This window comes from Oryctolagus cuniculus, chromosome 1 (assembly GCF_964237555.1).
Source record: "Oryctolagus cuniculus chromosome 1, mOryCun1.1, whole genome shotgun sequence".
In the NCBI taxonomy this organism is placed as follows: domain Eukaryota; kingdom Metazoa; phylum Chordata; class Mammalia; order Lagomorpha; family Leporidae; genus Oryctolagus; species Oryctolagus cuniculus.
In genome coordinates, this window is record NC_091432.1 from 2,051,441 (window position 1) to 2,076,463 (window position 25,023).

Consider the following 25,023-nt stretch of genomic DNA (forward strand, 5'->3'; position numbering starts at 1 on the left):
TGTTTCCTCACTGCTTCTTTGTCTTTCTGTTTGGGTAATTCTTATTAACTCATCTTTAAAGTTACTGATTTTTAAAAAAACTTTATCTTTTAAAAATTTATTTGAAAGACAGGGAGACAGAGAGCTCCCGTGTGCCGATTCACCCCTCAAATGTGTGCAACAACCCTGGTTGGGGCCAGGCCACAGGTGGGAGCTGGGAACTTGGTCTATATCTCCAGCCTGGTGATAGGGGTTCCGTTACTTGAGCCATCACTGCAGCCTCATTGGGTGCGCGTTAGCAGGAAGCTGAAGTCAGGAGTGGAGCTGGGACTGGAGAAGGCAAGCACGGGCGCATCCCAGTGGCTGTCTTAATCACTGGGCCGAGTGCCTGCCCCAGGGCAGTGACTTTCCCTTTGTACTGGTGAGCCCATGGGAAGCACCCTTCATTTCCGTTACTCTGTTTTCCATGTCCACCATTTCCGTGTGATTCTGCAGGTTTCCATTCTACTGAACTTGCTCACATGATTTTTTTTTTAAGATTCATTTTTATTTGAAAGAGAGAGTTATAGAGAGAGATCTTCCATCTGCTGGTTCACTCCCAAAATGGCTGCAACAGGCAGAGCTGAGCTGATCTGAAGCCAGGAACCAGGAGCTTCTTCCGGGTTTCGCATGCATGGGTTTGGTGCAGGGCCCAAGATTTGGGCCATCTTCCACTGCCTTCCCAGGCCACAGCAGAGAGCTGGATCAGAAGAGGAGCAGCTGGAACTCGAACCAGCACCCATATGGAATGCCGGCAACGCAGGCTGGGGCTGTAACCCGCTGCACCACAGCATGGCCCTGGTCATGCGTGTCAGCAACCTTTACCCTGACAGCCTGAGAGTATCAGTTACATTTCCAGAATTATTGGAACATTTGCTGTCCGCGCAGCACCTGTGCCACAGTGGAGTCCAGTCTGCTGCTGGTGTCGTCTCTTGGCCATGACTCTTTCCCCGCCTCGCGATTTTGCTGAGGTGGTCGCTTGCTTCCTTCTTCCTGGCCCGGGCTGGGTGTGAGGTGTCGTCCCTCACGCCCAAGCCCTCGTTTCTCTAGGGACGCTGTGTGCTGTGGCGCGGACTGGCTCCCCTGCAGCTCTTCCTGAGTGGGTGCGCCTGTGGGAGGCCCTGTGGCCGGCTATCCAAGTGTCCCAGCCCTCGTCCGGGTCGCTCGGTAGCCTGGTGGTTGGAGGACGCTCCTCGCAGCAGTCGGCTCCCTGAACGGACGGAGGGGGCTGTCGGAGGCAGGACAGGGAGGTCCTTAATCCCCCGGCGTCCGCGCCGCGAGGCCAGGCCTTGTGTGTTCTTAGGAACCTCAGGGCCCCTGGCAAGAAGCGACCATCGTAGGGCTGACCGGAGCCGATGTGGGCCATCATCAAAAGTCCCCCAAAGAACGCACCTCGCCGCCGGGAGCCCAGTGGACCAGCGGGGGCCCGCGCACCACCCCGCCTGGCTCTGAGAGAATCCCCGCCCCGGCTCCCCGCTCTCGGCCTTCTTCACCGCCGGGTCCGCGCCCTGCAGGGTCCTCGACAGGGCGGGGGCCCGCGCCGGCCGCCTTGCCAGGGCCTGCAAAGCACTTCGGCCCACACTGCGGCCCTCCGGCTGGACCCTCAGACACACTGCTCCTCCCTGAGGGCCTTGAGGGGAAACCACGGTTTAAGGTGCTATTTGGCAGAACTGCTCAGGACAGCAAACACCACGCTCGTCTCCCTTTCCCACGTAGGTCAAACACCCGCAAGGCCACGGTCCTGGAACGCTCGGGCAGGCGTCGGGCGCGCGCCCACGGCCAAGCCAGGAGCCATTTCGCGGGGCGCCGCGCCTCGAGGAGAGAGCGACTGCGCATGCGCTCCCTGGGAGGTTGGGACCCGCCCCGGACTCGGCGCGCGCGCGCCGGCGCCAGAAGAGGCGGGGCCTGGAGCGCGCGCCTGCGCAGTGCGGCGGCGCCGGGGGCGGGGCGCAGCGGCCGTCAGCTGACTGTGGCGGCGGCGGCGGCGGCCTCGCGGTGACAACCGTCCGCGTCGCAGGCTCCGGCGGGTGTTTCTCGGGTCGGTGAGGCGCGGGGCCCGCGGCAGGATCATGGCGACCACTGTCAGCACGCAGCGTGGGCCGGTGAGTCCTGCGGGCGAGGGTGGCCGTGGGCCGACCTGTGGCGGCGGGCGGGCTCCGGGCCGGGCTGCTTCCCGCAGCGGCTCCGGGCGGCCTGGCGCCCGCTCCTCGGCCCTCCGGAGCGGCGCGATAGCGTCCGCGCCTGGGGCGGACGGGCCGGCGGGACAGACGGCGCTGGCCGCCAGAGGCCCGAGCCCGGTCCTGCCTTCGGGGCGGCGGGGGGCCGGCCGCTCCCCGCGGTCCCCGGATGGAGGTGGCCCGCACCCCACGGTCCCCGGATGGAGGTGGCCCGCACCCCACGGTCCCCGGATGGAGGTGGTCCGCACCCCACGATCCCCGGGTGGGGAAGGCCCGGTACCCCGACAGTCATCGGAGAGGGGAGGCCTTAGCAACCCGACAGCCCCCTGGTGGGGGAGGCCCCGCACCCCGTGGGCCCCAGGTGGAGGCCCCGCACCCCGTGGGCCCCAGGTGGAGGCCCCGCACCCCGTGGGCCCCAGATGGGGAGGCCCCGCACCCCGTGGGCCCCAGGTGGAGGCCCCGCACCCCGTGGGCCCCGGATGGGGATGCCCCGCACCCTGTGGGCCCTGGATGGAGCAGGCCCGGCACCCCGTGGGCCCCTGATGGGGAGGCCCCGCACCCCTTGGGCCCCGGATGGAGCAGGCCCCGCACCCCGTGGGCCCCGGATGGGGAGGCCCCGCACCCCGTGGGCCCCGGATGGGGAGGCCCCGCACCCCTTGGGCCCCGGATGGGGAGGCCCCGCACCCCGTGGGCCCTGGATGGGGAGACTCGCACCTTAGTCCTTGGATGAGGCGTCCCGGTCACGCCCCCACACAGCAAGGACAGCTGAGAGCAGCATTTGGGCTGGCGTGTCCCCATTTAGTGGCCCTCGTTCAGAGCTTCGGTTCCTTGATTTGCAGTTGGGGGGTGGGGTGGGAGCAGAGAACCCAGAACAGCCCTCTGGGCTCTGGTTCTGCCCGACTGGTTCCCGAGAGGGCGGGTGTGGACTGACCGGGCAGATGGGCTCCGGCAGCCCCAGAGTGGGGGGGCAGGTTGTGCCTAGGGCCTGCCGGGGCTCCTCACCCCAGAACTGGTGTTGCCGCATCCTGTCTGCATCTCGGCTGCTGAGAGACTGCTTAGCTACCTCCGTTTTCTCTTGAGTTCGGGGGAGAGTCCCAGGCTTGGTTGGAACCCCTCTTCGGGTGGGCTTTGGCCTAGGACTTAAGGCACCGGTGTCTCAAATCAGGGTTCCTGGGTTGGGTTCTTTGTTGTTGTTGTTGTATTTATTTATTTGAAAGAGTTAGAGGAGGGACAGAGGTCTTCCATCCATTGGTTCACTCCCCAAATGGCTGCACCGGCCAGGGTTGGGCGGGGCCCAAGCTGGGAGCCAGGAGCTTCTTCCGGGTCTCCCACGTGGGTGCAGGGGCCCAAGCACAGGGCCATCCTCCACTGCTTTCCCAGGCCATGGCAGAGAGCTGGATCAGAAGTGGAGCAGCTGGGTCTCGAACTGGCGCCCACGTGGGATGCGGCCCTGCAGAGCACGTCTTAACCCACTGGATTCTCGTCACCTGCTCCCGCCCCCCGCTCTGGCAGCTGTGGGCATTTGGGGAGTGACCCAGTGGATGGGACAGAGGTCAACACAAGAGGCTTGCTTTGGGCACAGGCGCTCCCGGGGCTGTGAGGAGCAGGTGTGCAAAGGCCTGGGGGCACCTCTGCCCTGCCCGTGTCCACGTGTCCACCTCCCGCCCCGGCCCCTTCGTTAGTCGGTGAGTGGTGAGTCTCCTTTCCACCTCCAGGGCAGGGGAGCTTGCTGCCTCACCAGCCCCCGTGGGGAAAGTGGGCGTGATGGCCACCCCCCCTTGCCTGGCCTGGGAGGGGCTCCCTGTGGTGAGGGACAGGGCGTGCATTCACAGGGTCCGGTTGAGCTGTCAGCAGGGGGGAGCCGTCTGCAGGGCTGGGACGCTGGCTCTGTGACCAGTGTCAGCTGGTGTGAGACTTGCGGTTGCAGGGTCAAGTGCTGGCACTGGCCTGACCACCCCCCCCCCCCCCCCCCCGTACTTGCCTCGGGGCCCAGAAGAAGCTCCTGGCCCTTTGCTTCTGATTGGCTCAGCTCGGGCCATTGAGGCTATCTGGGGAGTGAACCAGCGGATGGAAGACCTTTCTCTCTGTAACCACCTCTCATATAAACAAATACAATCTTTACAAAGGGAAAATTAGCACTGGGGAAGCCTGAGGCCTGGGTTTGAGTACCAGCTCCACCCCCAGTTCCAGCGCCCTGCTAATGCAAATGAGGGGTCCCTGCCGCCCCATGAGGACCTGGGTTGAGTTTCCAGCCCCTGACTTCGGTTCTTGGCTGTTGTGGGCGACGGGGAAGTGAACCAGGTAGTTTTAAGGAAGAAGGTGCTGGGCAGGTGACAGGCAGGGCCCAGCCTGCTGGGCGCGGGGTTTCCCTAGGGAACTCATCTGACCTTAACCTTAACTGGCAGGAGTGAGGGCTGGCCGTGGGGCGCGTTGAAAGCACAGCCAGGCAGGGTCTGGGCGTGGAGAGCGTGGAGGCAGCAGCGTGGTGCGCATTAGGACCGCCACAGCCTTGAAGGGAGACGGGACGAGCTGAGGGCGCCCACGGAGGGCGGGCTTCGGGCTTCGGCTGTTGGCTTTATCTGGTCGACACACATGCACACCCAGCGTGCTTTTATTTTGTTTTTTAACCATCTTTGCCTGGCTCACACCCTCTCCAGTACCTACCCTCCCTTTCCCGCCAGCTGCTTCTCCGCCCACGACCCACTGGGTCCTGGCAGACCTGCAGCCGCTCACTTGGCCAGGCTGCGTTGCCGTGGGTTTATCGTGGCCTTTTCTGTTGTTTCTGGTGTGTGGGGGCGGGAGGTGGGCTGGGGAGAGCTCCCTGGGGGGCAGCCTGTGTGGGGGAGCCTGCCTGAGGCAGTGGGGGCGGAGGGGCTGCAGAGGGTGTGATGGGCGGCTTGGCCGGTCCTTTCCTGGGAGCTACAGTGTTTCTTGGGTTTCTCCCTGTCTCCTGTGTGTCCCTAGTGTCCTTTCTGCTGGAGCCTGGGGTGCTCACTTCCCGTGCGCTCACTTCCTGTGCGCTCACTTCCCCTGCGCTCACTTCTCCGGTTCCTTCCCCAGACGCCTGCAGCCACTGAGAGTGGCCTGAGGCCAAAGCTGAGGTCTCCTGTGTGGACGGCAGGGTCCAGGGTGTTGAGCCAGCACTGCCTTAGCAGGAAGCCTGGCCCTGAGCCACACCCACGGACTGCAGTCGGGCCGTGGGCATCCCAGGCCGCGGCTTCAAAGCTAGACCCGAAGCCCGCCGCCACTTCACTTTTTAAATGCTCCTGGTTTGGAATCACAGCCCTCTGCACCCCCTATTCAGAAGCACCCAAGAGCACCTACAGGGAGTGCATGGGGTGGAGCTGGGGCTGCAGCCCGAGGTGCGAGTGTGGCGGGGGGTCCTGGCTCCTTGTCCTGCCCTTGGAGCTGCTGGCTGGCCCAGCGCAGGTCACCTCCTGCTTGACCCGTGTGGCCCGGGCCTGGCCGGGTCCCTCAGGGGATGCAGCGGCTGGTGGAGGCCCCTCATCTGTTGCGCACTTGCCGTGGCTGTTGATGTAATGCACTTCCCCGGAGCCAGAGCGGTGGGCTGTAGAGTGAAGCGAGAGCAGGGGCCCATTCTTCCCCTTGGGAGCAGTGGTTCTGCTGGGGTCTGTGCTGGCTCTGTCCTGAGCACGCGGGGTCTCAGCCTGCGCGCCACAGTCTGAGTCAGCGGCCCCTGCGTCTCCTGTGGCCGGCCAGTCCAGAGTCCTGCAAGGCTGGCTCCCCGTCAGGTGTGCTCCACGTGCTCTGGGGCCAGGGTTTCAGTGTGTAGCGTTTGGCATGGCTGCACCTTCCCGGCTGGGTGCTGGCCCGGCCGCTGCACCCTCCGCGGAGAGGCCCAGGCCCTCGGCTTCCCTTCTGCGGCCGTGGTTCCTCCGAGGCCAAAGCTCAGAATCCGGGTCTCTGTCTTCTGAGGGGAGGGGAGCGGGTTAGAAAGTTTATTTATAGTTACAGATTTGCACACGTGCCTATGTTTGCACATAGATTTTATAACTTTTTTTTATTTGCTCTACATGTTCTCATTTCTTTAGGAGACATCGTAAAAGCTTGAATTGGTTTTTCTCTACAGGCTTGGAACATGCACAGTGGGTTCCTGTGGGCTTAGGGCTCCCGCTGGAGGTTTCACGCGCTCGAGTTAGAACTTGCCGCCTCTCGTGGGCGGGAGGACCGAGTGCTCCCGCAGCTGCGGCCCCAGCCCGGGTGCTGTGTCCTGCTCCTATCTAACCCTCCTGCGAACCTGCTGTTATTCTTACAGGCAGCTACTCACAGAAGGTCACTGAGAAACGGGACTGAAAGGGCTGTGGTGCGGGAGAGCCTTTCAGAGCACGTGGTGGGCGGCTGTGGAGCCCCGTTCCCCGCGGGCCCCGCCTCCTCAGAGCTCGCGCTGGTTGTGTTGGCACAGGGTCGCATGTGAGGCGTGTGTGCCACCAGGCCTGGAGCAGAATTTGAGATGAAAGTGACTTGCAGCTCAGCTCTTGGTTGGTGGAAGGGCACTGCAGGGGGAGCAGTGGCTGGGGCGGGGCGGGGAGGGGTGGCCGTGGGTAACTGGCCCTGCCCCTGTTCCCTGCAGAGCACTGCCGGTCCCTGGGGTGGAGAAGCGGCACCTTTGAGAAATACCTGTGTTTTTGCACGTATGTGCAGAACACTAATGTTTGGGAAGTGTCTGCACTGTAGAAGCGTGGGGCCCAGAGAGCGGCGCGGGACAAAGGCTGTCCCCTCTGTTTTATTGTGGAAGTAGCTCGTGGTGGGGGGCAGGAGGGGCCTGAGTGCTGGCACGTGGGGCTCCCTCACCTGCTTCCCGACTTCATTCTCCAGAGCTTTTGAACACAGTGGGCCCTGTGGCCCTCAGCAGCCCGGCCCCTGGGGTCTTCCCCCTTGTGTTGGGCACGGGAGCCTTGTTCCTTCCTGGTCCCCGTGGTGCGGTTCCCGTCTGGGGAGCAGGTGCCTTTGTGTTGCCATGGGATTTGTTCCTAGGAGCAACAATGGGACCCTAGAGGGTTTGCTAGTGTTGGACTCTGTTCATCCTGTTCACTCAAGCAAGGCTGTTTTAAAACTCCACAAGTATCTGTTATCAGAATTAATCTTTTTTAATATCGCAAAGTCCTTGAGCCTGAATCAAGCCAGAATCACAAGTCCCACGTGCCCGTTTACACACGTTCTCATCGTAATGTGGAAAAGTGAACTTTGGCGTTAGCATTGAGTTTAGAAAGACATCAGAATTGTGTTTGTTGCTGTGCCTCCCACCTGGTCACTGAGCTGAGGGGCGCGTGTCCTGCCGGTCGTGCCAGGCGTGCCTCCCGGTGCTGGTGGCCACAGCTGTGGAGGCAGAGCCGGCTTTCCCCGGCAGGTCGGGAACGTCGGGCCCGCTGTCTCCTCTCCCTCGCAGCTGAATTGAAGTCTGTGGTAGAAATGTGCCATTTGGGATTGATTTTATGTTCGCGGAGCTCAGGACGCAGTGTGCCCACCCCCACCCCACCCTCTCCCGGCTGCACGGGCCTTTGGCCGCTGGCCTCGGTCCTGGGCATCGGCTCCAGATTCTGCTTGGGTTCCCACTGTGGCCCTCCTGTCCCAAGTCCCTTGCTCATCTCTTCCCTCTGGGTCTGTCTCTGCCTCTCACTGTCCCTTGCTGTCAGGGCCAGGGCAGTTTGGGGGTCGTGAGGGATTTTGTAGGATGCCCCAGTGTGGGGGATGGGGTTTGGGAAGAAGGCTGCAGAGGTGAGAGGTTCTCCCCGCGCCCCCTCACCTCAGGGGGCTGCCTCGCTGTGTCCGCTCCCCATGGCGCTGGCCGTGGTGCTGCCGGCGGCCAGCTGTCTCCTCCCAGAGAGCCCCTCCCCTTCGCACGGGGTTCACTGTTCGCATTGTTAGACTCCCTCACTTGATACTTGTAGTTTATGGTTAAATTCTTCTTGGAAAAAACACTAGGTCTTTGGACCTTTCCGAGTAATTTTATATTCCCAGTCTTCAGTGGGGGCCCGGGGGAGGGTGTGATGACAGGGGAAGCGCCACCCAGAATTCCACCCCGAAGGGGACAGGCGGGACGGGCTGTCGCCTCTCCGGAGCCTGCTCTTCAGGGCTTGCGCTGGCCTGCCTGGCCCCCCGCGGGCCCCTGCTGCAGTCTCAGGGTCTCAGGTGAGGCCGTGGGAGCTGGGCTTTTGTGCGTTAATGCCGAGAGCCCGGTTGACATTGGGTCGTCTCTGCGAGATACTCTGTTTACGTTGAGTGGAGACAGATGGCGCAGGCTGTCAGGTGTGAAGGCAGGGCCAGGTGCCCGCGGGAAGACGTCTCCATCACGGTCATTCCATGGACCCCTTCTCACGGCTTTGCCCAGGACAGCTGGCCACGTGGCACCATCTCAGGAGAGCCAGCTGCGGAGTTCCTAGGAGCTTGTGTAGGCCGGAGCTGCCGAGAGCACTCAGACGATGACAGCGGGGTGCAAGCCGGCTGTGCAGCCGTGGTCCGGGAGCCTGTAGCCAGGGCTGGGGAGCCACTTCTTTCTGCCAAACCACACAAGATCAGTTTTGTTTTTTTTTTTTTTTTGGACAGGCAGAGTGGACAGTGAGAGAGAGAGAGACAGAGAGAAAGGTCTTCCTTTGCTGTTGGTTCACCCTCCAATGGCCGCCGCGCTGCGGCCGGTGTACCGCGCTGGTCCAATGGCAGGAGCCAGGTACTTATCCTGGTCTCCCATGGGGTGCAGGGCCCAAGCACCTGGGCCATCCTCCACTGCAGTCCCTGGCCACAGCAGAGAGCTGGCCTGGAAGAGGGGCAACCGGGACAGAATCCAGCGCCCCGACCGGGACTAGAACCCGGTGTACCGGCACCGCAGGCGGAGGATTAGCCTAGTGAGCCGCGGCCCCGGCCAAGATCAGTTTAAAGGCTGGTCTGCTGTAGGTGGGCTGAATCTGGAGTTCAGCCTGCAGTGTCCTTGGCGAGGCCAGAGCCAAAGAAGGCACCGGCCTTGACAGCCTGTGGGTCACACGCTGCCCACCTCTGCTGGAACTGCTCAGTGCTCTGGGAGCCGGCGTCTCCTCCTGTGTCTGTTAGGTCTGCAACTCGGCCTGGGCTGTGCTCCCCAGGCCTGAGCTGGGACACCAGGCGAAGAGACAGACTCTCAGGGGCTCCTGAAGTGACACCCAGTGCCCTGGGGGAGGCGTGCTTTCTGGTAGTGCTTTTTTTTTTTTTTAAAAGATTGATTTATTTATTTGAAAGAGTTACACAGAGAGAGGAGAGGCAGAGAGAGAGAGAGAGAGAGAGAGAGAGGTCTTCTATCTGATGGTTCTGCTGCAACGGCTGGAGCTGCACCGATCCGAAGCCAGGAGTCAGGTCTCCCACGCGGGTGCAGGGGCCCAAGGACTTGGGTCATCCTCTACTGCTTTCCCAGTTACATTAGCAGAGAGCTGATCGGAAGAGGAGCAGCTGGGACTCGAACCAGTGCCCATATGGGATGCCGGTGCTTCAGGCCAGGGCGTTAATCCGCTGTGCCACAGTGCTGGGCCCAGCTGGTAGTGTTCTGAGCACACAATATGGAGCCCACCAGACTGAAGAACCTTCTGGAACCCTGCCTGGAGTCTTGGGGAGACCATGGTCCAGGCAGGCTCAGGGTCTGGTCTGTGGGGCAGAGGCAGTGGGGTTCTGCAGAGCCCCTGGGTGTACCGCATGCTCCTGGCCTCCGTCTGGCCGTGACACACGCCACTTACTTCCCGGCAGGCCCCTCGGCTCTGGGGCTCACGGGTCAGCAGCAGCCAGTGCCCTGAGCACAGCCCCTCCCTCCATGGTAGTTTCTTGGCCCAGAGGCCGTGACCTGTGTCACGGAGGGGCGGTCTTCCCACTGTTCACCGCGCCCGCCTGCTGAAGCCCATGCAGGCTCCTCAGGCAGTGTGGCCATCTTGAGGACCCCAACGGACCCCTGCCCTCAGCCCTCCTGCCGGGGACCCCAGACACTTGGGTCGTTTCTGGCCGCCATTGCTTTGCCGCGAGTCCCTGCAGTGTGGCCCCGGCGGCTCCTGCACCATCTCCTTTGCTTCTCTCCTGTGTGAACCGCTCCTGGGGTCACTTGCAGGCGTCCCTGCTAATCCTCGCTAAAGTCTACTCCTGAGTGTTTGGGGTCCTTCGAGTTTCTCTGGAATTCATTCCCTGGGGTGTCTTTCTCCTGCCCCAGTAGCTCCTCTGTGTCCCGCCCTCTCCCTGCTCATGGTGGGGGTGCTGGGCGGGGCCCACCTAGCCGCAGGACCCCTGAGAAGGAGGTCAGATGTCCACAGGGCTTTGTCTGGGTCTGTTTACTTCTTGTCTTCTCCTGGGACAGTTCTGCATCTGGACTGTCTCAGGTGTAGGCGTGGCTGCGCGCCAGCGCACGGGGCTCGCAGATGACCTTGGCCAAAGATCAGATCTCCTCTCGCTCCTGTCTGACCGTGCCGCGCGTTCACTGACCTTGGCTTCAGTGTGGACACGCGGAAGGGAAGCGTGTGGGCGGCAGCCTGCCAGGCCTGCCTGGGGGAGCGGAGCCTGTGTTCAGTGGCAGAGGCGGCAGAAGCTCTCCGGGCGGAGGGACGACGGCCCTTTGCTGATGGTCAGGGTGCAGGCGCTGGAAGGGCTGAGCACCGTGTGGGGCTTGGAGAGGAAATGGGTGGGGGTGGGGGCGCAGACTGGGCCCTGGGTGGAGCCCAGAGGCTGCAGTTTGCACCGGGCTCCCGGCATCTGACGCCGTCTCCCGCCCTCGCCCCGGCAGGTGTACATCGGGGAGCTCCCGCAGGACTTCCTCCGCATCACGCCCACGCAGCAGCAGCAGCAGATCCAGCTGGACGCCCAGGCCGCGCAGCAGCTGCAGTACGGAGGGGCGGTGGGCACCGTGGGCCGCCTCAGCGTCACCGTGGTGCAGGTGGGCACTGGCGGTGGGGGGGATTCCTGCTGGACAAAGGGCACCTTGCATCTGGGTGTGCCGACACTCACATATGATGCTGAGTGACGACCGATTCCGGGATTCTGCCAAAAATAACTCGAGAGTTGGGTGATAACGGTTGCTGGACGTCGGCCCTGTGCCAGACCCTGTTCTTCCACGGGGCAGCCGGGGGTGGGGGGCTCAGAGCAGCCCAGTGCTCCCTCGGCCAGCTGAGACAGCAGTGTCGTCACTGTTGTGTCCAGCGGTATCGCCGTTGCCGCCGAGCTAAGTCCTATTAAAACGAAGGCAGCTTGGCAGTCGGCGCACAGTGGGGCGTTTAAATGCCCTGCTTACAAGGCGTGCAGGCTGCCGGAGCTGCGGAGGCCAAGGGCCACTGTGTGCTGGGGGCACCGTGAAGACTGGTCACCTCAGTCCCTGACCTGCGCAGGCCCACGGGCTGCAGGTGGACTGCAACACTGAACGTGGCTCGCTCACACCAAGCGCCCTGTGAAGCCGAGCAGACGTGCAGGGCCTCGCGGGTGCAGGGGGCTTAGGGGGCCATCATCAGGGGACTCCCGCGTGCTGGCCTGGAACTTGCTGCTCACTGGAGCCCTGGGCTGCCACCTCCTGGTGGGGTGCTGCAACTGCAGGTGCTCGGGTCCGAGTGCCTGGCCGGGCTCGCAGGGGCCTCCGCGGTGCCCGCTCCCTCGAGCTCACCACAGGCTGCCTGTGTGCTATGGCGGTGCCAGGCCCTGGTTCCTGAAGAGGCCTCCTGGTCGCTTCCCCAGCGTTTCCCTTCCTTTTTGGGAACCCTTCTTCTGTCCAGGCGGCTACACGTCTCCTGGCTGCCTCCCCTGGAGGTCTCCGAGCCCCACGGCTGCCCTGAGAGCAGGTCAAGTCTGTGCCCTTCTCGTGCCCCAGGGCCTGTGAGCGTGTGCAGACCTGGCCCCTGGCGCCACCCCGTGCGGCTGGGACTCCTGCAGAGCACGGCACTCACGCCCTCCCTGGTGTCTGGTCAGCCTTTCAGACGCATGCAGCCAGGTGGCCGTGTGTCGTCTCCTCCTCGCCACCCTGTCTCAGCACAGGCCGCAGCCCGGGCCCCTTCATCTGCCCCCAACCCCATGCCCTGTCTCAGCACAGGCCGCAGCCCGGGCCCCTTCATCTGCCCCCAACCCGTGCCCTGTCTCAGCACAGGCCGCAGCCCAGGCCCCTTCATCTGCCCCCAACCCCATGCCCTGTCTGAGCCCCCCATGCCCACTCTGAGCCCCCCATGCCCACTCTGAGCCCCCGTGCCGTGTCTCAGTGCAGGCCGCAGCTCCGCTGCCTCTGTGCTCAGCTGCTAGAACAAGGCTGGGGCTGGTTGCTCCCCGCATGTTCTTCGCACGCGCCGGCAGGGAGACTCCGCAGGGCTGGGGGAAGTCAGCTGCGGTAGATGTCTGTCACTGGCCCTGGAGGGTGGAGTCATGTGGACCAGAAGCAGGTGTAGGGGAGCAGGTGGACAGGTTAGGGAGGCCAGGGCTGGCAGCGCGGGGCTGAGAGCAGACTCCCAGGTAGGACTGGGCAGGCGTGGCTGTGGGGGCTGGGTGAGGATGGCCTCCGTCCTGACCACGGCAGGCCGGGCTCGCTCACCCTGTGACGTCCTGGAAGGCCCTTCTGTGAGCAGGCCCGAGTGGAAGGGTGCGGGGAGGCCGTGGGGTCCGTGCAGGGCAGAGGCCTCTGCTGGAGTCTGAGGAAGGCGGGCAGCTGGACAGGGCGGTGCCGGCAGCGGGGTCTCTGCCTGCAGGCACCACCGCGTGTCCCTGAGTCCTGACGCGTCACAGGCCCCTCCCTGTGCTGAGGACGGAGGACTCTGCCCGCCCTTCAGAGTCCCTGCGTCAGCAGCTGGCGCCCTGGGCCTGCCGGGCCCTGGTGGGTGCCGTGGGTGGCCTGGTCTTTGTGGAGTTTCAAGGAGGCATCACAGCTGCGCGGGGCTGTCTGAATGTCGGCTGCCTTCCTCGGCCTGGGGCCTGGGGCCTGCCGTGGGAGCCGCCCCCCAGCTTCCAGTGACGGTGCCGCTGTGCTTTACCACGGGGTGCTGAGCCGGCCGGGGCTGGGGCTGGGCTCCGGCTGGATTGGGGGAGCTGTCTGTCTGGTGTGTGGTCTCACTGGAGTGTGGTTTGCACTTCCCTGATGGGGGTGCTCAGCATCTTTGCCTGTTGGTGACCGATATTTCCTCCAGTCTTGGCCTGTTTTCGCTGGGTGCTCTCCCCGTTACTGAGACCTGAGCGTCCTTCGATGTCCTGGCTGCCAGCCCTGCATCACGGGAGACTTTGCAAAGCACTTCTCCCGTCTGTGGTCCCTTCGTGTCCTGCGCGGCCGCTCTGAGCAGCCTCTGAGTTCCGGTGGGAGTGTGGTTTGTCAGGGTCCTCGCCGTGGTCTCTGCTTTTGCTGCCTGTCCTGACCAAGGTCACAGTGTTTTCTCGTGGAGGTTTCTGCCCAGACCTCTGTAGCCGCTTCACCAGCAGTCTTAGCTGCCGGAGCCGCGCGTCTCGCTGGTGCAGTCACCAGCCCAGCGCCGTCGCGCATCTGGGCCCAGCCAGCCTCCTCCTGCCCGACAGCAGGGCCTGCGCTCTGGGAGGTGTGCTCGCGTGCTTCAGCCCCTGCCCCTGCGGCCCACCCCCCGGGGAGGGGAGAGGCTGGGGGCTGCCGTCTCTGAAGCGCTCCGGAGCAGGTGTCCTGAGGCCCGGCCTGTGGCCCCTGGAGCCTGTCGCTCTGCACCGTGTCAGCGGTGCCCCCAGCCAGCGGGGGGAGGCCGAGCAGCCCTCCTCGGAGGCTCTGCCTCCTGGCTCTGGTGCCCTGGAGGATGAGGTCCGGCTGTGTCCGGGTGAGTCAGAATGGCTGTAACCCGCACCCCTGGGGCAGGCCGGTGGGAGGGTTCCAGAAGGCACAGTTTGGGTGAGCGTCCGGCTTCTGCCCTGACGCTCGGGGCCTCGTTTTTCTGAACTTGATTTCAGGCAAAGCTGGCGAAGAATTACGGCATGACCCGCATGGACCCGTACTGCCGGCTGCGCCTGGGCTATGCCGTGTATGAGACACCCACGGCCCACAACGGTGCCAAGAACCCACGCTGGAACAAGGTCATCCAGTGCACGGTGCCCCCGGGGGTGGACTCTTTCTACCTGGAGATCTTCGACGAGGTGAGCGGGATGCCCGGCTGTGCCGGGGGCAACACTGTGCCGTGCGGGCGCCTCGGCCGCGTGCTGTCGACAGGCGCGCACACCTGCACGCTGTCCCACTGCCTCTGGAAAAGAAGCACCCTTCTCAGCTCCTTGACAGCGTTTGGAAACAGTCACCAGTGAGACACACTGGACACTGGGCAGAGTGGACCTGTCCCGTCCCTGGGCTCAGCGAGGTAGCTGGCCGTGTGGGCGAGCTGCACCTCTAGGGAGTCACACGCGTGGCCAGGAGCGCCTCCTGAGTGTCCCTGAGCCGTGTCTATGCACGTGTGCCTCAGGTGGGATGTGGGGGGCCCTGGTGGAGCCGGGCTCAAGGACAGCAGAGGGGAGGGCGTGTGCAGCTGGCTCTGCCTCTTGCCCCTGCCCGACCCCCTGGCTTTCCCTCCAGTGGCCCCTGGGAAGACAGGGAGCATGTGGGGAGCCTGGCAGGCTGTGGGGACGTCACAGCAGCGTCCCCTCCCGGGACATCAGGGCTCGTGGGTGGCAGCCAGGGGAACAGGGCCAGCTGGAGGGCAGAGGAGGGGCAGCAGGCGTCGCTGGGCTAGGGCAGATGGACTGCAGCCCAGAGGGAGTCTGTCCCCGTCCTCAAGCCTGGCCCTGCCCCCTCTTCCTGTCCTGGGAGGGGAGCCCAGGACCGTTTGCCGGTGGTCCTGAGGCGTGCTGCTGGGGAGGCGGCGGGCTGACAGCCGTGTTTCTGGGACACGAGGCCTGTGGGCCCCCGGGAGCTGACCTCCCTCCTGTCGTCCTCAGCGAGCCTTCTCCATGGACGACCGCATCGCCTGGACGCACATCACCATCCCCGAGTCCCTGAAGCAGGGCAAGGTGGAGGACGAGTGGTACAGCCTGAGCGGGCGGCAGGGCGACGATAAGGAGGGCATGATCAACCTGGTCATGTCCTACACGGTGAGGCTGGGTCACGGGGTCACGTCCTGCACAGGGAGGCCGGGTCACGGGGTCACGTCCTGCACGGGGAGGGAGGGGTCACGGGGTCACGTCCTGCACGGGGAGGCCCGGGTCACGGGGTCACGTCTTACATGGTGAGGCCCGGGTCAGCAGGGTCATGTCCTGCACGGGGAGGGAGGGGTCACGGGGTCACGTCCTGCACAGGGAGGGAGGGGTCACGGGGTCACGTCCTGCACGGGGAGGGAGGGGTCACGGGGTCACGTCCTGCACGGGAAGGCCCGGGTCACGGGGTCACGTCTTACATGGTGAGGCCCGGGTCACAGGGTCACGTCCTGCACGGGGAGGGAGGGGTCACAGGGTCACGTCCTGCACGGGGAGGCCGGGTCACGGGGTCACGTCCTGCACGGGGAGGGAGGGGTCATGGGGTCACGTCCTGCACGGTGAGGCCGGGTCACGGGGTCACGTCCTGCACGGGGAGGGAGGGGTCACGGGGTCACGTCTTACATGGTGAGGCCCGGGTCAGCAGGGTCACATCCTGCACGGGGAGGGAGGGGTCACGGGGTCACATCCTGCACGGTGAGGCCCGGGTCACGGGGTCATGTCTTACATGGTGAGGCCCGGGTCACGGGGTCATGTCCTGCACCGGGAGGGAGGGGTCACGGGGTCACGTCCTGCACGGGGAGGGAGGGGTCACGGGGTCACGTCTTACATGGTGAGGCCCGGGTCAGCAGGGTCACATCCTGCACGGGGAGGGAGGGGTCACGGGGTCACATCCTGCACGGTGAGGCCCGGGTCACGGGGTCACATCTTACATGGTGAGGCCCGGGTCATGGGGTCACGTCCTGCACGGTGAGGCCCGGGTCACGGGGTCACGTCCTGCGTAGGGCTGGAGTCTGCTCGGGGTGGCCTGCTCACACTCTCGGACCCTCTGGGTGGTGCCGAGGCCAGGGGGCGGGATCCCTGCGGTGGCTCCAGGGCAGCCGTTATTCCTGAGGACAAAGACCAGAGGCCAGCAGAGCGCAGCAGCAGGGGAGGACGCAGGCCCTGGGCTGGCTGTGGGCGCTGCCCCTCCCTGCCCCTGCAGCCTGGACAGGCAGCGCCCTGTGTCGATCCTGGGCAGGCAGCGTGTCTTGTCTCGGGCCCTGCTGTTGGTGTCAGGGTCCCCCAGGGCCTGAGACGCGGGCAGAGGGATGGATGGTCCTGGGGCTGCCGCGTGGTCAGGTCTGCTTTTCCCATCAGGCAGTGACGGGCGGTGAAGTGAGGAGGCCGCCCTGGCTGTGCTGGGCGGGGCCCGGTGCCTTGGGCCCCCCCGCCCCGTTCTTTTTTTTTTTTTTTTTTTTTTGACAGAGTGGACAGTGAGAGAGAGAGAGACAGAGAGAAAGGTCTTCCTTTGCCGTTGGTTCACCCTCCAATGGCCACCGCGCTGATCCGATGCCAGGAGCCAGGTGCTTCTCCTGGTCTCCCATGGGGTGCAGGGCCCAAGCACTTGGGCCATCCTCCACTGCACTCCCGGGCCACAGCAGAGAGCTGGCCTGGAAGAGGGGCAACCGGGACAGAATCCGGCGCCCCGACCGGGACTAGAACCCGGTGTGCCGGCGCCGCAGGCGGAGGATTAGCCTAGTGAGCCGCGGCGCCGGCCTCCCCCCGCCCCGTTCTTGAGGTAGCTGCGGCTGCTGGGCTCCTCGGGTCCTGGGTCCTGCCACCTCCTTGTAGCACTCAGGGCTTTTTTTTTTTTTTTTTTTTTTTTTTTGTTCAAAGATTGATTTGAAAGGCAGAGTTATGAGTTATGGAGAGGAAGAGAGGGGTCCTCTGTCTGCTGGCCCAACCCTGACTGGCTGTGACGTTTGAGCTGTGGGTACAGGGTCCTGAACCAGGCCCCTGGCTGTGACGTTTGAGCTGTGGGTACAGGGTCCTGAACCAGGCCCCTGGCTGTGACGTTTGAGCTGTGGGTACAGCGTCCTGAACCAGGCCCCTGGCAGGCAGCATTCATGTGTGCTGCCGTGGCCATGTGGCCGTGTGGGAGGGGCCCTCGGGGAACCTGCTGCCTGGTCCCCAGGGCTCTGCCCCCAGCCCTCCCCTCCTCTGGGTGTGTTTGTCACTCTTGCTGTAAACCACAGCCGTGAGAGTGATGGTGTCTGAGTCCCAGGGACCCCAGCACAGTGGTGTCCTCACGTCCCCATCTACTGCAGAAAAGGCAGCAGCGACGCGCGTGTGTGTGTGGACACCTGCTGCGGCAGCCATGTGTGTGTGTGCGTGTGTGTAGACACCTGCCGCGACAGCGACGTGTGTGTGTGTGCGTGTAGACACCTGCCACAACAGCGACGTTTGTGTGTGCGTGTGTAGACACCTGCCATGGCAGCGACGTGTGTGCGTGTGTGTGTGTGTGTGTGTGTAGACACCTGCCATGGCAGCGACGTGTGTGCGCGTGTGTGTGTGTGTATGTGCATGTGGACATCTGCCGTGGCAGTGCGTGGCAGGTGCGCGGCAGCTGGTGGGGCAGTCCCTCCCTTCCTCTCCTCGTGGGAGACCCGTCTACGGCTCCCGGAGCCTCTCCCGATACAGCCTTGGCTTCTCCTCTGGGAGGACCAGGCGGCCCGCGAGTCTGCGTTGTCTCCTGGGGAGTGGTGTGGGCGGCTTCTCGGCGTGCTTGGTGCTGGACCTGCTGTCCTGCGTGGAGACTTCGTCCCCTCCGGAGGCGCCGCACTCTTAGACTCCTGTGCTGATTCAGCGCCGCTTCTGTGTCTGAGCCTGCGGCGGGCGCGTCCAGAGCTGGGCCTCCCAGCGCTGACCCCGTCCTTGCCCCGCTGCCTGGGGGCTCCCTCGCAGGGGCCTCCCGCCAGGCCCCGGGCGAGCGTCTGTCCGTGCCTTCCTTCTCCCCTTCTCCTCCCCAGCCAGGGGCTCCTGGAAGTCGGGTCAGACCTGCCGTGTGCTGAGCGCAGCTAGCACGCTGGGACCTCAGGGTCACCGCCCTGCCCAAGGGTGAAAACTCAAAATAGACCTCAGGAGACTAAACCGGCGCCCTCTCGGGCGTCCAGACAGCTCATTAGTGGAACGTGATCCGTCTCCACGCCAGGCTCGCTGGCGTGCACAGTGAGGGCGCTGGCAGGTAGTCCTCGCTGGGTGTCTTTGTTTCCAATGGTGTTGCTGGCTGGGGCTTGTTCCTGTCACACGTGAGAAGTCGTGATCAATAAGCTCAATGAAGTGTGGAGTTTGGGCTGAGCCAGACCGCAGCCGAGACCCAGGAGCTCCGCCTGCGTCTCCCACAGGAGTGGCAGGAGCCCGAGCGCGTGAACCGTGAGCCGTCGTCTGCTGCCTCCCCGGTTCTGCACTGGGAAGCCGGAGTCGGAGCTGGAGTGCAGCAGGCTTCTCACTCAGGCCTCCCCGTGGCGAACGCCACGGCGCTACAGACGAGCCACAGACGCCAGCGTCACGGACACGGCGCTACAGCAGTGCTGGTGTCGGGGCTTGCGCGTCCGTGGTCCATACGCACGCAGGGCGGTGCCGCAGTTAGCCGAGGGACCTCCCGCGCTTCAGCTGTGCTCACTAAAGCCTGCGCCTCTGCTGGGGCGCTGTGGGTGTCGTGGCTTCTGAAATCCACACTCCTGTGTTTCTGGTCTCGCTCTGGGCACACCCCGGCAGCTCAGCCCCGCAGCAGTGCCAGTGCGGCCACCCTGGCGGGATTTGGTGCTGTGAGCTCGGCCTTGCCAGGACCATGCGCTGGGATGGAGGCTGGGAGCGTGCCGTGGGTCTCCCTGACAGCCGCTCGGCTTTGGTGTTCCAGGCTCTGCCAGCTGCCATGGTGATGCCGCCGCAGCCCGTGGTCCTGATGCCGACCGTGTACCAGCAGGGAGTCGGCTACGTGCCCATTGCAGGTGAGTGACCCCTTCTCTGGGGCTGGGCGGAGCAGGCACGGGGCAGGGAGTCCTCGGGGGAGAGCCCTCCAGAGGTGCTGTGGTGCCCGGAGGAGTCTCGTGCCTGTGAAGATGCTGTGGTTTATTTTACCCCGCAGATACGGTGAGGTGTGGAGACGCAGTTTGTACGGGAGCCAGTGAGGGAGCGGCTGCTGTGGGGGAGGCCATCCCCTGTGTGCGCAGCGCCTGGGGCAGCACAGCCGACGTTTCTGTTCCCCTCGGTGAATTCCACTTGTGGCTGTGACGGCGACTGTTGCCTGACCCAGCCTCCCGCCATAACAGGCCCCGGAGCTGGGCGAGTGGACAAGGCCACAGCTGTGTCCAGCAGGCAGGGAGGCTGCGGTCCAAGCAGAGGGAGGAAGGTGGCCAGAACCCCGGGGTAGGGCCACCGGGGCTGTGGGGGAGGCTCCTGGGTCCGTGTGGCCTCGGCACTGAGTGCTCAGAGCACTGCCCAAGGGCAGCGGCAGGACAGGCCCTGGGGCGGCAGCCAGGGCACACCAGCACCCCACTGTGACACTGCAAGGCCCTGCGGGAGCCGGGACCCCGTCCGGGGGCAGTAGAGCTGCCCCGGGCCCTGGGGACTCTGGAGCATGCTGGGTAGGAAGCCCAGGTCATGGGAGTGGCCTGAGATGGCCCAGACACGAGGACAGCTGGACGGAGGGGGAGGTGGAGAGGAGGGAGTCTCGGTAGGGAAACTCAACTCCCCGGACCTGGTGGGAGTTCTTCACAGGGTGCGGTGACCGGAGCTGGGCCCACAGCCCCGAGGGGCTGACTCTACCTGTCAAAAAAAAAAAAAAATGAAGACCACCGAGAGTAGTTTTCTTTTTTTAAATTTGTTTGACAGGCAGAGTTAGAGAGACAGAGAGAAAGGTCTTCCTTCCGTTGGTTCACCCCCCAAATGGCCGCTAAGGCCGACACTGCACCGATCCAATGGCAGGAGCCAGGTGCTTCTCCTGGTCTCCCATGGGGTGCAGGGCCCAAGCACCTGGGCCATCCTCCACTGCACTCCCTGGCCACAGCAGAGAGCTGGCCTGGAAGAGGAGCAACCGGGACAGAATCTGGCGTCCCAACCGGGACTAGAACCCGGTGTGCCGGCGCCGCAGGCGGAGGATTAGCCTAGTGAGCCGTGGCGCCAGACTGGTGTTTTTGTTTGTTGTTTTAAGATTATTTATTGGAAAGAGTTACAGAGGGAAAGAGACAGAGAGAGCCCCCGTCTGCTGGTTCACTCCCCAAATGGCCAGGCTGAGACCAGGAGCCGGGAGCTCCAACCTCGTCTCCCACATGGGCGGCAGGGGCCCAAGTACTGGGGCCACCTGTACTCTCCCGCATGCATTAGTGGGGAGCCGCTGGGACTTGAGCCAGCGCTCATACAGATGCTGGTATCTAAGGCTGTAGCTTACTTTGTGCCACAGTGCCAGCCCCTGTGTGCCGGTGTCTTTGTTAACGTGTGTAGCGTTTGCTCTGGCGGCCGGCGCACAGCTCAGGGCGGGCGGTGACGCCGACGGGCTTTTGAGCTGTGGCGGGCGCCTGGCCCGTGGGCGAGGCTCTGCACGCTGGCTGCTTGGGGTGAGTGGGTGTGGCCTGTGGCTTGCTGGCTCGTCGCCAGGTGAAGAGGTGGCCGTGTGGCTTCTGGGCAGTGGAGGTTAATGTCCATGTTGCGGGCCACGAGTTCTCGAAGCATGGACCCGGTCCAAGCGCGTGAGCACCGTGTCTTCCTCTGCCCCGAGAGCCTTGCACGATGAGCTTGCAGCTTGGTAATTGGGCAGCACGCGTGCGGGAAGTTGTGGGTCCGCTCGCTGCGCCTGTGCCTGAGCCTTGCAGGTTGAGGTCCGCGTGGCCGTGCACGTGGCTGCCCCTGAGAACGAGCACGCCCGAGCCTTGCAGGTTGAGGTCCGTGTGGCCGTGCGCGTGGCCGCCCCTGGGAAGGAGCACTGTCCTTTGTGTCCCCGATGTTTTACCAGAGTTGGTGTTCTGCTCCAGGGATGCCCGCCGTCTGCGGCCCCGGCATGGTGCCCGTGGCTGTGCCGCCACCGGCCGTGCGCGCTCAGCCCCGCTGTAGCGAGGAGGACCTGAAGGCCATCCAGGACATGTTCCCCAGCATGGACAAGGAGGTCATCCGCTCCGTGCTCGAAGCCCAGCACGGCAGCAAGGATGCGGCCGTCAACTCCCTGCTGCAGATGGGCGAGGAGTCGTAGGGCCGCCTGCCCGCACCGCTGCAGATGGGCGAGGAGTCGTAGGGCCGCCTGCCCGCCCCGCCCCGCCCCGCCTCGCCTCGCCTCGCCTCGCCACCGCCCGCCCACGGCTCCCCAGGTCGTTGTCCCAACAGGAGTCCCAGCACAGAGCCCCCGTGTGGCCCCTTCCTCGGCCACGTGCCGCCCATCCGCGCCTGTTCTTGCAGACGGGTGGGTTCTTGCTCCCGCAGCCATTCCAGCTGGCCCGTCCGTGAGGGTGGGGCAGCCCCCTCTGCCGTGGGTTGGGAGACTGCGGGCCGAGGCCTTGCTGTTCTGCTGCCATCTGGGAGTGCCCCCCCCCCCCGTTCTGGTGACCGTCCTGTGGAAAGCGGCCGTCTCGCCAGGCGTTGGAGCTGTGTGCCCGCTGGCTCCTCGTGTGTCTGTTGGGACCCCTGGTGGGCTGAGGCACGTGCAGTCCGTTCACACCGACTTAGGGGGTATTTCTGAGCTTGTGTCCCTCCCTTGATGTTCTGTCGTGAACCTGGCCCTGGCCAGCTGAGCGTTGGTTTCCTGTGGGCAGCCGGCAGGCCTCGCCTCTCGCCTGGCTCACCTGGTCACCACCTGGGCGGGCCCCGGGGCAGGTGCCAACAGGAAGCAGAATGAGTCCTGGCACTGGCCAGGGGCGTCCTGCTGTGTCACACCGGCCCCTGGGGTGATGTCCTGGGCCTCTGCCGCCCCTGTGGACCCACCTTGGGTGCAGCGCGGGGCCTGCGCCGGCTGGCTTGCTGCCGGCTCCCGCTGTGCAGTTGCAGTTTGAGTGTTAGAAGTGGCGGTTGGTGAACGTTCACGTGTTGGCGCCCCTCGGGCTGGCGGGGCCTGGGTGCAGTGCACGAGCCGTGCAGGGCAGTCAGACGGCTGGGAGGTTTCTGAGAAGCCACGCACTTTACGCCGCTGTGCGTCTGCCCTGCGCGCCGACCTGCAGCTGTCGGGGTCCTCGCCTGTGGACGCGCGCTCCTGCCGTGAAGCCAGCGGCCAGGGCGTCTGGGAAGACGCGGAGAGCGGAGTCAGCACTCAGTGTCGGTCTTTCCGCTCCCCGAAAATGCAGGCTTAACGTCCCTAGAAAATACTGCTTCCTGCACCTGCGGGGGCTGGGTCGGATGCGTTGTTCATAAATATTTATTTTTGTAAGGCGATGGGTGAAGGAGGGTGGGAGTGGGGTGATGGCCCGAGTGCTCCTCGTCAGCCGTGGGTCCCACAGGTTTTCAGTCTGGGGGTGGAGGAGGGCCGGTCCGGACCACTCCCCCAGGCTGCTGCTGGGTCCCGGCTGGCGGCCCCGCGCCCGGCTCCTGCCTTCGCGGCAGCTCCCTGTCTGCAGCGGGGAGGGCGCTGGTTTAAGGTGATTCTAGGCTCTCCACCGGCGTTCTCCTGTTCCATGAAAACTTTATTTTTCTAGCAGAGTAAAGAAAGACCTCGTTTTCTGGGGCTTTCGGCTTCACAGGCTCGTGGCCCCTGGCACCCGCTCTGTCCGGTTCAGGGCTTGTGTGAAGCGGCCTGTGCGTCCATGGGAGTGAGAGCCCCCCGAGCCCCAGTGCCCACCACACTCGTGTCTGGGTGGGTGCGAGGTGGCTGCCGCCACCTGCGAGGGTGTGGACAGGCTCCTCGGGCAGGCTGGGTGGCACGGCCGGGCTACCCCACACAGCAGGGCCTGCCACCGTGACGAGAGAGGCATCCTGTGTGCTTGGCTCCCCCCCGCACCCCCACCCGCACGCATCTCTTCTGCCCAGCGTCGGCTGGCGCGGTTCCCAGAACTTGCCTTCTGACGATTTTATTGGGGTCCAGTGTCCAGATTTTTCTTTGATTGTAAAATATATTTTTACTTTTCAGCCTTCTAATTTAATAAATGCTCCATATAAAAACAAATAAAGTCCTCTAAGGAAACTGCTTTGTGCCTGAGAGTGTTGGTTACCTGATGAGTCAGATCCATGGCTCACTGGGGCTTGCGCAGCTAGAGGCTGTGTAGTCAGACTCCTGGGTGGTGTGGCAGGTGCAGGGGAGTTCTCCAGTCCCCACCATGGGGACCACCATGCTCCCGGCCTGCTGTGACAGCAGGTGCAGGCTCCGGCTGCCCCGCCCCGTTCCCGCCCCCGCCCCCACCCCTCCCCGGAGCAGTGCAGAATGCAGCCCTGGGATCTGGGGAGCCAAGACTCCCCCTTGGGATGTTGGGTCCCCCCGGGTGATTGGCTCAGCTCAGGGAACAGCAAGATGCCTGCGTGTGGTGCGCTGGGCGGCGGGGGGTCCAGTGCAGCAGGAGCAGCTGGCTGTTCTCTGCCCCCCGCTGGCCTCCTGGAGAGAGCGTGTGTCCGTCCTGAACGTGGTGCAGACAGAGTGCTGGGAAAGCACGCTCTGTTCCCACGGAGCTGAGCCCTCAGAAAAGGGGGCTCCCCGGGGCGGGGAGTGCACGGGACTGTGTCCGCGTGCTGCTGGCGCAGGGGAGCTGCGCTGTCGGCACTGGCTGGCTGCGCTGCGCTGGACGCCCCGGAGCTCTGCTCTGGCCATGGGAGCATGGGCAGCCCTTCCCCCCACACCCATTGCACTGACTTGGGTGCCTGGAGGAGGGTCGGGCAGGGCTGGGGCAGGGGTGCCCGCCCTGTGTGCCTGGCCCCCCTGCGGCTCGCTGAGCCCAGAGCCGGGAGCGGAGACTGAGGCACAGGTGGCTGGGACAGAGCGGGAGCCCTGGGGTAGGAGGAGGGGTGGCCCTCACCCCACCAGAGGCTGCAGGGCACAGCTCGCCCACTGCACCCCAGCCACCAGCCCGTCCCATGGTGTGCAGCCTCTGGGATTGGGTGGTGGTGACAGGTGTCTGCAGGAGACAGGGCGCAGGCGTGGGCCACACGTGAGGGTGGAACGTGCCCCGTTCCCTTGTTGCCCCCAACCCTGCAGGGCCAGGGCTTGCCGCACCCTCCCTGTCGGCTTTTTTTTTTCTTTTTTTTATTTATTTATTTTTTATTTTTTTATTTTTGACAGGCAGAGTGGACAGTGAGAGAGACAGAGAGAAAGGTCTTCCTTTGCCGTTGGTTCACCCTCCAATGGCCGCCGCAGCCAGTGCACTGCGCTGATCCGAAGGCAGGAGTCAAGTGCTTCTCCTGGTCTCCCATGGGGTGCAGGGCCCAAGCACTTGGGCCATCCTCCACTGCACTCCCTGGCCACAGCAGAGAGCTGGCCTGGAAGAGGGGCAACCGGGACAGAATCCGGCACCCCGACCGGGACTAGAACCCGGTGTGCCGGCGCCACAGGCAGAGGATTAGCCAAGTGAGCTGCGGCACTGGCACAGGTGGAGGATTAGCCAAGTGAGCTGCGGCGCCGGCTGGACAGTGCATTTTTAAGTATGGGGATTTTTTAAAAGATGTATCTAGTTATTTGAAAGTCAGTTACAGACGAGAGAGAGGGAAGAGAGAGAGGGGTCTCTCATCTGCTGGTTCACTCCCCAGATGCCCACAACGGCCAGGGCTGAGCCAAACTGAAGCCAGGAGCCAGGAGCTTCATCCGGGTCTCCCACAAGGGTGCAGGGGCCCAAGCACTTGGGTCATCCGCTGCTTTCCCGGGGGAGCAGGACAGGAAGGGGAGCAGCCAGGACTCCTACTGAAGCCCCCCTGGGTGTCAGCACTGCAGGCAGCAGCTTCGCCCGCTACGCCACAGCGCCAGCCCGGAAGTAAGGGGATGGAGACTCCGCAGCGC

General features: G+C 64.2%; 1 protein-coding gene and 1 long non-coding RNA gene across 4 annotated transcripts; both read left to right on the top strand.

The window, feature by feature from the left end:
* Positions 1–1,945: 1,945 nt before the first annotated feature.
* TOLLIP (toll interacting protein) lies at positions 1,946–23,226 on the top strand. Of its 3 annotated transcripts, XM_070063703.1 has the most exons (7): positions 1,948–2,120; positions 10,939–11,088; positions 14,082–14,264; positions 15,054–15,206; positions 18,988–19,078; positions 21,098–21,318; positions 21,361–23,226. In XM_070063703.1, the coding sequence occupies exons 1-6, from the start codon at positions 2,088–2,090 to the stop codon at positions 21,310–21,312; spliced, it is 825 nt and encodes a 274-aa protein (XP_069919804.1). In that variant the 5' UTR covers positions 1,948–2,087; the 3' UTR covers positions 21,313–21,318; positions 21,361–23,226. The 3 variants fall into 3 exon arrangements, with proteins under 3 accessions (XP_069919801.1, XP_069919807.1, XP_069919804.1); XM_070063700.1 differs by having other exon boundaries at positions 1,946–2,120; positions 21,098–23,226; XM_070063706.1 differs by lacking the exon at positions 21,361–23,226 and having other exon boundaries at positions 1,947–2,120; positions 21,079–21,215.
* On the top strand, positions 2,127–9,919 carry LOC138846828 (uncharacterized). The gene is made up of 2 exons (XR_011384345.1): positions 2,127–2,370; positions 2,402–9,919. It is a non-coding gene; the product is annotated as an uncharacterized lncRNA (long non-coding RNA).
* Positions 23,227–25,023: the final 1,797 nt, after the last annotated feature.

Excerpts from the sequence above, each read along its gene's own strand:
- TOLLIP (XM_070063700.1), top strand. The coding sequence starts at position 2,088 with ATGGCGACCACTGTCAGCACGCAGCGTGGGCCG. Across the intron at positions 11,089-14,081 it reads TCAGCGTCACCGTGGTGCAG|GCAAAGCTGGCGAAGAATTA; the intron begins GTGGGCACTGGC and ends ACTTGATTTCAG. Across the intron at positions 19,079-21,097 it reads CGGCTACGTGCCCATTGCAG|GGATGCCCGCCGTCTGCGGC; the intron begins GTGAGTGACCCC and ends GTTCTGCTCCAG.